The sequence below is a fragment of the Artibeus jamaicensis genome, unplaced genomic scaffold (genome assembly GCF_021234435.1).
Source record: "Artibeus jamaicensis isolate MK-2021 breed Jamaican fruit bat unplaced genomic scaffold, CSHL_Jam_final contig_332, whole genome shotgun sequence".
In the NCBI taxonomy this organism is placed as follows: domain Eukaryota; kingdom Metazoa; phylum Chordata; class Mammalia; order Chiroptera; family Phyllostomidae; genus Artibeus; species Artibeus jamaicensis.
In genome coordinates, this window is record NW_026521788.1 from 7,727,508 (window position 1) to 7,737,079 (window position 9,572).

At 40.6% G+C, this 9,572-nt stretch overlaps 1 protein-coding gene across 1 annotated transcript; it reads left to right on the forward strand.

Annotated features, from left to right (window-relative positions):
* The first annotated feature begins 776 nt into the window (after nucleotides 1–776).
* DKK1 (dickkopf WNT signaling pathway inhibitor 1) lies at nucleotides 777–4,383 on the forward strand. The gene is made up of 4 exons (XM_037141809.2): nucleotides 777–1,200; nucleotides 1,461–1,623; nucleotides 2,801–2,944; nucleotides 3,075–4,383. The coding sequence occupies exons 1-4, from the start codon at nucleotides 958–960 to the stop codon at nucleotides 3,326–3,328; spliced, it is 804 nt and encodes a 267-aa protein (XP_036997704.1). The 5' UTR covers nucleotides 777–957; the 3' UTR covers nucleotides 3,329–4,383.
* Nucleotides 4,384–9,572: the final 5,189 nt, after the last annotated feature.

Genomic DNA, 9,572 nt, shown 5'->3' on the forward strand with positions numbered 1-9,572 from the left:
AAAGAACTACGTTAAATAGTTTGATTATCGGATGGCCATTTCCCTCTTCCCTCCACCCATGATCTAATTTCCAAACGCCAGTCTCTCGCCTCCTGCTCTAAACTTCCCATCAAAAGAGAATTACTTCTTCCATTTAAGCCATCGTTTGATATGCAAATTCCCTTCTATTTGCACATTTTTTTCCTAGCTGTGGCGCACAGGGTGGGGAAGGGGAGCGGAAAACAAGGAAAGGGGAAGGAGTTCAATGAACTCAAAGCCAAGGAACTCACCCCAAATCTACAAACCGTGACTCTAAAGGGTTAATCAGCAATTTGCACTGGCCACCTGGGCCTTCTAGCTGAGATGTTTTGATTGAGACTTTGAATTACTGATCAGACTGTATTTACTACTGAATGTTATTTCTATGCAAAATTAACCAGTATTGGCATAAGGGAGAGAGGAGAAAAGTGCTTTTGCAGAGAGCATCACTATTCCAGTTCTGAAAAGTACTTCAGATTGCGATAACCCAACCTCTACTGCAAAGCAAGGGCGCCCGAGTTCCCGAAGCTCCTCCTCCCTCCTGCATTTATTAAAGTAGTCTGCTCTAATGCTCACTGATTACAATCACCCCGAAGGTGAGCTGGTCCAGAACTACTGAGCAAGGGGCGGGGTGAAGAGTGTCAAAGGCCCCCCTTCTTGTACACAAACACACCCCCTCCCAGCCCCTCCCAAGGCTTTGAAATCCCATCCTGGCTTTGTTGTCTCCCCCGGAGGGGCCGGAATGCTCAGAGCCCGCTATAAAGGCAGCCGTGGTGGCGGTGGCGCAGAGCTCCCTGCGCCCCGCAGTCCGGACTGGGACAGCTGGAGACTCCCGGAGCCTGATCTGCAGCCGCACCAGCACGGCTTCCTGGGAACTAGGCTCGCAAAGTAATATTACTCCTTTCTCTCTCTCTGTCCCTCTCACTCTCTCGTTCTGAGATGAGGGCCCTGGGCGCAGTGGGTGCTGCCCGGGTCTTGGTTGCCCTGGTAGCCGCAGCTCTTTGCAGCCACCCTCTACTGGGAGTGAGCGCCACCTTGAACTCCGTTCTCAATTCCAACGCCATCAAGAACCTGCCCCCACCACTGGGCGGCGCTGCCGGGCACCCAGGCTCACCAGTCAGCGTCGCTCCCGGAATTCTATATGATGGAGGCAACAAGTACCAGACCATTGACAACTACCAGGTGAGAAGGGTCTTGGGAACCTGGGAACGCTGTGACCCTGAAGAGGTGTGTGTCATCTGGGCAGAAGGGTTGAGAACGCATATACAGAACGTGCTGAGTATATGCGTTCAGGGAGAATTTGGAAACTGCATTTGGGAGCAGTGGGCAGCAATAACTTTTAGTCAGGTGGGCAGAAAAGGACTGTGATGAGCATCCAGGTCCAAGAATGTGGGTACCTGGGTGCCTAGGTGCCTCATCCTCTTCCGGCCCCCTTCCCGCAGCCGTATCCATGCGCGGAGGATGAGGAGTGCAGCACTGATGAGTACTGCGCGAGTCCCGCCCGCAGCGGGGGCACCGGCGCGCAGATATGCCTGGCCTGCAGGAAGCGCCGAAAACGCTGCATGCGTCATGCTATGTGCTGCCCAGGCAATTACTGCAAAAACGGTGAGTTCTTTAGCTCCCTTTGGACTCGCACTGGCACCCCTTTGCTCGCCTACGGCTGGGAAACAAAAACGACGTTGTCTGCTCTGAGAATGCTGCAACGCCACCTGCAAATGGGTATTCAGTCTGCAAGGTTCGCTTCTGTTAAACCGTCTTATTAACATGCTTATCTCAGAGGAGAGAAAAGTACAGAGGTTTTGGAACTGTTTATTTTCCTCTGTGCCCCTCCATGATTTAACATGATGGCTTATCTCAGAGTGGATGCCTCCGTAAAAATTGGTCTGGGACGGCCTTGATGTCATTTGAGAAAGAAGATGGGGATGGAGGCGGGATGATACAAGAAATCCAAGGCAAGCACCACTGACATTTACCTGCCCTGTCCATTTTTCTTACAGTGCCTCTCACGGCTCTGCCAGTCTGGCCTGTCCCTCATGATCCCCGTTGAAACTCTGGTCAGCCAGAAGACAGCGATTTATCTGTGCTGGCCATTCTTAAGGGCGATCTTGCTATCCTCCATCCTGGCTTCTCCATCCTTTCCCCTACTTCTTCCTCCTGCTACCTTAAAATAAGTACTCCTCCATACAACCACAGATCCACTAAAATTTAATGTTTCCAAAAGGTAGACTCAGGCAGCCAAAGAAGACTCCAGAAATAAACGTAAGGGTAGCAATCCTCCTTCGGACCCAGTAATACTCCGGGATGAACTAACTAGATCTTCATGATGTAGAAATTACACAGTAAAGTAACTCGTGGGTGAGATTGCAATCTTCCAGGGAGATGGTATTGCATTTGCATAACTTAGTCTGACTGTACTCGTATAGCACAAAGGGCAGAGAAGTTATTTTTAAAAAGTTTTTTAAGTGACTGATTTTCTTTTTACTCCATGGGTGATATTAAAATGGGCAGAAATATCACTGTTGTTACCGAGTTGGTAAAACAGTATTTTAAATGGCCAATACTGAGTATGTTACATATGACTGCATAGAGTACACAGTGATACTTCTGTTTATCTGGGGAGTTTTGCACAAACACTAAGGAGGAAGTTTGGCTTGGGTTGAAAATCATGTCGCTGTAATGAGCTCTCTGAAGTTGGTGCAGGCATAACTGACTGCCACTGTCACAGCTCTAAGTAGTAACACATTACAGTACGGGAGTTAATCACCATCTCCTGCTTCCTCAGGAATATGTATGCCTTCCGAACACAGCCATTTCCATCGAGGGGAAATTGAGGAAACCGTCGTTGAAAGCTTCGGTAATGATCACAGCACCCTGGATGGGTACTCCCGAAGAACTACACTGTCTTCAAAAATTTATCATACCAAAGGTAGGCTCAGGGACCCGAAGACTCATTCTTTTTTTGTTAGTACAGAAGAAGTGACTTTTGGATGATCTTAATGAAATAATGCAGGTTTAGCGGTGACAATGTTCTTATTGTCTCTTTTTTCCTCCCCTAGGACAAGAAGGTTCTGTCTGTCTCCGATCATCAGATTGTGCTACAGGCTTGTGTTGTGCTAGACACTTCTGGTCTAAAATCTGTAAACCTGTCCTCAAAGAAGGTCAAGTGTGCACCAAGCACAGGAGAAAAGGCTCTCACGGGCTGGAGATCTTCCAGCGCTGTTACTGCGGAGAAGGTCTGTCTTGCCGGATACAGAAAGATCACCATCAAGCCAGTAACTCCTCTAGGCTTCACACCTGTCAGAGACACTAAGCCAGCTGTCCAAACACACTGGACTCCTTTATATAATATATGCTATGAGAACCTTTTGTGACTTTTGCCAGCTCAGTCCTTAAGGATGTACAAAGTCTGTGGTTACGGTTAAGCATTCCAATAATACCTTCTGAAAATCGGAGTGTAAGAGCTTTGTTTCTTTATGGAACTCTCCTGTCATCGATTGCAGTAAATTACTGTGTTGTAAATTCTCAGTGTGGCACTTACCTGTAAATGCAACGAAACTTTTATTTTTTTTCTAAAGGTGCTGCATTGTCTGTTGTTCCTCTTGTTATGTAAATTTTTGTACACACTGATTGTTACCTTGACTCTGATAAATATTCTATATTAGACTGTAATAAATAATTTTAGCTTATACTTCCAAAATGCACAACCCGTTCCCCTTTTAATTCTAGAATCTAGACCGCAAGGAGCTTTTGGAATGACAAATGATAGATATTTAAAATTTAGCATAAAAATACTAGATTATTTTCTGAAATGTCCTCTCTCAGTGCCACACACGCGCACAATGAGGTAGCCCTTGAAATAAAATTTTACACTTAATACCATGAAATGTTACAAGCATAGGTAAATTTTGACATTGTGACCTTAAGGGCATGTGTCTGTGTGTGTTGTACAGGGACAGAAATGTGACATGTTGAAAGATGATTAGAGACAGATTATCTTAATGTAAAGCAATATTAATTAATTTTTAGTAATTTTAAAGGTAAATATATTCTTCATGGACAACCTCAAATAATGATGGTGTATAAGATTGATTCTTACATTACTACTTTCAAAAATAGTTTCCAATAAATTAATAATATCTACCCAAATGGTTAATAACCACTGGGCAACAAAGGACATTTCTAACAAAAGCCATACCAGCTCAGAGGACTTGATGGTTAACAGGAAGAGGATGTGTATATGTAGAAATGCAGTTAACAAGTACATGAAGCTTTGTACCAAGTTAAGTGAATTTGAAGTATCTTAAATACTAGTTCGTGCCAGAAAGACCAGTTCTAATTACTTTGATTTTAAAATAATTATTAAATAAAAACCACAAATCCTCTTTCATGATCTTCTTTTCATCTCTTGCTAGGTGAGTTGAATATTTCCATTTTTGCTTAACCTGTATTCTGTTGATTAGAATAAGGCTGCAGGGGGGTGTATAGTTAAAAGGAAAGCCCGCAGAAATGAACTCCAACTGGCTTTGCACTTTTACCGGCCAACTTTGATATTGGCAAATGTTAATACTGGGGAAGGGAAGGGCAACTGTCTCAATTTACACTTATTCTCTAATGTACTGAAGTCTACATCGAAACCACAAAATGCTGGGTTTCAGGTGCTCAGAAGGACAGTGACTGATCAACAAGTTTCCTTAAATAAGGCAGATCTCTCCGAATGTTTGTTGTTTTAGTATTCCTGGAAGTGCTTCAATTTCAAGGGGCTCTGCCAATGGGCCACGAGTGTAGGTTGGTTCTCCACTGAGAAGGGGACTGGCAGGATGTCTGCTGTTACATTCCCTTTGTCTGGAAGTTTCAGCTTCCTTACCCTAGAGAAACTTTCTTGTTCTGCCTGTGCTTCTTTTCTGAAGTGCCAGGAAGGCCAATTCTAAGGCCTGCCATCTCCAATAAAACACAATAGAGGAGAGGAAACAGGAAACGCTTTCTTCAAAAAGAAGAAAGGCAGGCCTCTGAGAGGCAAAAGGAGGGAACATTTAAAGGGCTTGGTTAGGGAATCCCTTCCTTTCTACAGGAACAGACTTTGGCCGGAGAGTCTCCATCTCTACAAGGCTCAGCACACCAGTCCGAGTTCTAGGCCTTTTTACTTCCCTTCCCATGGCAGGGATGGAAGAATGAGAAACCAAGCAAGGAGGGACACCTCTTCTTCTTGTCCAACTGTGATGTCAGGGAGAGATAAAAAAGAAATTCAATTCTGCACACTCCTAAGGGTGAAAAGAGACTTTTAAGAAAACTATAGATACTTGATTCACTTAGCTAGTTATGGAGGCTGGGAGATGGAAGTCAGATAGAACACAGATTCAAAAGAATCATTTAAGGAATCTCCAAACATTTTAGAGAGCGGTTGCCTAAAATATGTGTATGATTTGAGTTTTAAACAATTTATAGGAATGAAACACCTGCCCCTGGGAATTCGTTCATTCACAAGCTATTAGATCAAATTTCATGCTGCCCTGCACCCTCCCTTTTTTTTTCTCTTTTTAACTATGTGTCTTGTGGGTCACATTCTATATAATATATATATAGCGAGGTGCCTCATTCTTTTTAAATGGCTGCCTTTAACTGGTTACTTTAAGAGTACAGTGTGTTGGAATAGCTATACCATACTTTACTTAAAAGTGATTATTGAGAGACATTGAAATTGTTTCCAGCATTTTTGCTATAACAGATATCGTGCCATGACTACTGAATTTTTATGTTGCTGTTCTTGTGCCAGTGTACTTAGAGGATAAGATAATGACTGACTTCCGAAGCAAAATTCAAAAATCAGAAAGCATGCTTTCTGCAGCTACTCATAAGGAGTGGCATCGGCAAACTGTCAAGGGGCCTACTTATCTGTCACTTCTAGTGATGACTAAACTCTTACTCAACTATATCAAAGGAAGAACAGGGAAATACAGGCTTATCCTAACCATTTCACAGTAAACAGTAATCTCTGGCATTCAGGTAAATGTAGACTTTCTCTGATTCTTTTGATTTAAAAATAATTATTAGATCTGGCTGGTGTAGCTCAGTGTATTGAGCGCGGGCCTGCGAACCAAAGGATTGCGGTTCAATTCCCAGTCAGGGCACATGCCTGGGTTGCAGGCCAGTTTCCAGCAGGGGACTCATGAGAGGCAACCATACATTGATCTTTCTCTCCCTCTCTCCTTCCCTTCCCCTCTAAAGATAAATAAATAAAATCTTAAAACAAATTATTAAATAAATTCACGAACAAGTCATTCCTCCAATCCTTTTTCTTGTTTTGCTAGAAGATTGGAAAATTTATGTATTTCAAATTTTGTTTAACCTGAAACCTATTGATAAAAATGAGGATGGAGATACATTGTTTAAAAAAAAAAGCAGATATACTGCCTAAGTATGGTTATTCATATCAAAACACTATGAATTTTTCCCATGGTAAATCAAATTATACCAATTCAATCATGGAATTAGTAACAATTATACTGTTATATTGTATCAGATTTAGTATTTCTACCTGCATAGTCAAATTAGCATGCATTGCCCCTTACGGAAATTTCAGGTGAAATCATTCAATTTTCCTTCATTTTTAAACTGTATAAATCACCTAGCTTTATCATGCTACCAACCTGCTTTCAGAGTCTGAAAGAAAAATGGGCAGGGCTGCCGTCGGGTCTATAAAATGTGTTCCCCTGAGTTTGGGATTACAGTTTTCATGCTTTCTAAAATATCGCTCTGAGTATTGTACCGAAAAGCAGAAAACAATCTGCATAATTCATGAATCTGCTGCTTGTATAAGTGTGTATATACATGGGCCTTTATGTGTTTGTCCTAATGACAACTGCTTAGAAATAGTCAATCATATCAATCATCTGAGACTGTAATCTGTATAATGCTATGGAATCTTAATTCAATTAATTTAGATATTGATTGAAGCTGTCATGTGCAGTATGCACTATGCTGGCATTAAAAATCATGCAGTCACTTAAAACTATGTTAGCTATTTGAGCATCAAGCAGCTCACCACTTAGCAAAATGATAAACCACTTTGAGTGCCAGGGGTTGGTTCGTACAGTGGTTAGAGGCACAGTCTCTGAAATCAGGTGGGCCTGGTGTGTCACTGTGGCTCCCACAGTTTTTACCTACATGATGTTGAGCAAAAGATATAATGTCATTGATAATACAAAGGAAATACGAACCTTAGAGGGTAGGTGTGAGAATAATACATGCACTATCATGCTACTTAGCATGATGTCTAGCTCACAGGTAGTACTCAATTTAGGTCTTTACTATTAGACAATAAAATATTTTATAAAAACATATTGTTTATACACACACACAAACACACATAAAACAACAGATCAAAAAGTAATGAAATCAGCCTGTGGGTGATTTCAAAAAGCTCCAGGGAAGCTGTGGCATTTAAACCAATTTCTTCTTAAGGGCGAGAAGCTATTTAAGCCAGAGAAAATGAAAAGGATACATGGACTGTAATGCTACCACTCATGAAAATCAGTACGGAAACCGTTCTGCAGACTATTTCATTAGCTTGCTAATGACTTTTGTTCTACTGTGATTTGCAAAGGTCTATGGCTTGTCATGGTGGCATAAATTCTGTCCCCAATATAAATGACTGTCAGACTCAGCTCTGCTCAGCAAACTGCTTAGCCTTTCAGAAACTCTATTTGAATTTCTGGGCAAAGGTTCTGATTGCCCCAGTTTTGATCAGAGGTTTGCCTCTAGTCAGATTGGCTAGATTGGATACCTGCATGTGGAAATACAAACACGCTGACTGCAATCAATATAGCTCTAATAGGAATTTTGGTAGTTCTACAAGAAGGTGTGTATAGAATCAGTCCCCACATACTATGTCTACCAAGTATTAGTTTTAAAGGATGAGGAGTTGACAGGTAGAAATGAAAGAGTATTAGAAATGGAGGAAGTAATATGAGCCAAATTACAAAGCTATAAAAATAAAAACACATACTATGTAAAAAAGGGGGGAGGATATTCTGCTGCAGCTAGAGTATGGGATACCTGAGAGAAGGACTTTTCAAATTTTTTGTGATTTGATATCCAAAAAACAAAAATGATAAAAACTCTTCATTTTCAGCAACAGTTACCATATTAAGTGGTGATGAAGTTGACACCATGACTGAAACATATTTTATGTCAGAAGATTACTAAACTGTCTCTACAAGCCATGGTGATTTTTTTTGCCAAAAGTGTTATAAAGTAAGGATGTTATTTATTTTCAGCAAGAGTAGTCATATCAGGGGGAATTGGAGTTAAGGGAATTATATTTGAGACAATTTTGCTTTTGACTTATGTAGTACACAGCTGTCACAAGTCATGGTGACTATTTTGTCAAAAAGTTATAAATTAAAATATGACACAGTCTCCAAACATCAGTAAATATAAAACTTCATTGAAGGCCAGAGATAACTGACCTCCCGCAGTTATAACTATTACACAAATTATATTTAAAAAGTATAATTGAAAGAAGACATGAAGCATGTCTGAGCAGGATAACACCATGTTACATGTCACAATAGTTCACACTGGCTTGATCCTGATAAGAAAAATTACTTCTAGGAAAAGTCCCTATTATTACAGTATTTCATAGATCTGTGATGCTCTGAAGTTCAAATTCAAAGCAGACGATAATGATCTTGGCGTAGGTGTGGAAAATGGAGCACTCTGAATCGCTGCCAGTAGGACCTGCAGTTGACATTGCAGTTGACATGACCTTTCTGCAAGGCCATTTTCAGGTATTTTTAAAACACGCAAACTCTCTGATGCAGCAGTTTCACTTACAGAAATTTGTTTCCAGGACAGAATCATCAATGCATATAAAAATCTGCCTACTGTGACATTTTAGTAGCATGAATTAAAAATAAATTTTGTCCAGGAAGAAAAAAAAACTATTTAGATAAGGTATGCTATGTCCTCAAAATATTCTGAATATATTCTGTCCTGAAAATAAAATCATTCAATTTATCTGGAAAATGTTTATAATTCTTCATGCTAGAATGTTTAAGAGAAGCATATTACAGAACACACCTACTAATAACAAATGTCCAAGTCTGGATATTGTAGCAGATCTAAAAGGGAGGAGTGTGGGAACCAGCTCATTTTTTCCTTTTCATTATTTACTAGCTTTCTATGTTCTTATAGTAGTAAGTCTAAGAGTTGGACTAAAATATGGGGTTTTCTCATACCTTTTGACACCAAGCAGATATCTTATTTTACCTCACTCAGGAAGTTACACCCCTCACTAGGTAAGTTACTGGCAGCGCAGTTACTCCTCTCAGAATTTCCCAAAAACTAAATAAAAGAAAAATACTCTGTCCTTACTGATAAATTTTTTTCCATTCAAGGAATGCTGAGAGAACAGCATCTACGATAGAGAAGACCTACAGCAACTATTCACTGAATGAAGAAATAAATGAAGGAAGGAGAAATGAGGATATCTGTGCAAATTGCAGTAAGATTATAACAAAGCAAAACATACTAAAGCAAATACTTTAAAATATCTA

Excerpts from the sequence above, each read along its gene's own strand:
- DKK1 (XM_037141809.2), top strand. The coding sequence starts at position 958 with ATGAGGGCCCTGGGCGCAGTGGGTGCTGCCCGGGTCTTGGTTGCCCTG. Across the intron at positions 1,624-2,800 it reads AGGCAATTACTGCAAAAACG|GAATATGTATGCCTTCCGAA; the intron begins GTGAGTTCTTTA and ends CTGCTTCCTCAG. Across the intron at positions 2,945-3,074 it reads AAAAATTTATCATACCAAAG|GACAAGAAGGTTCTGTCTGT; the intron begins GTAGGCTCAGGG and ends TTCCTCCCCTAG.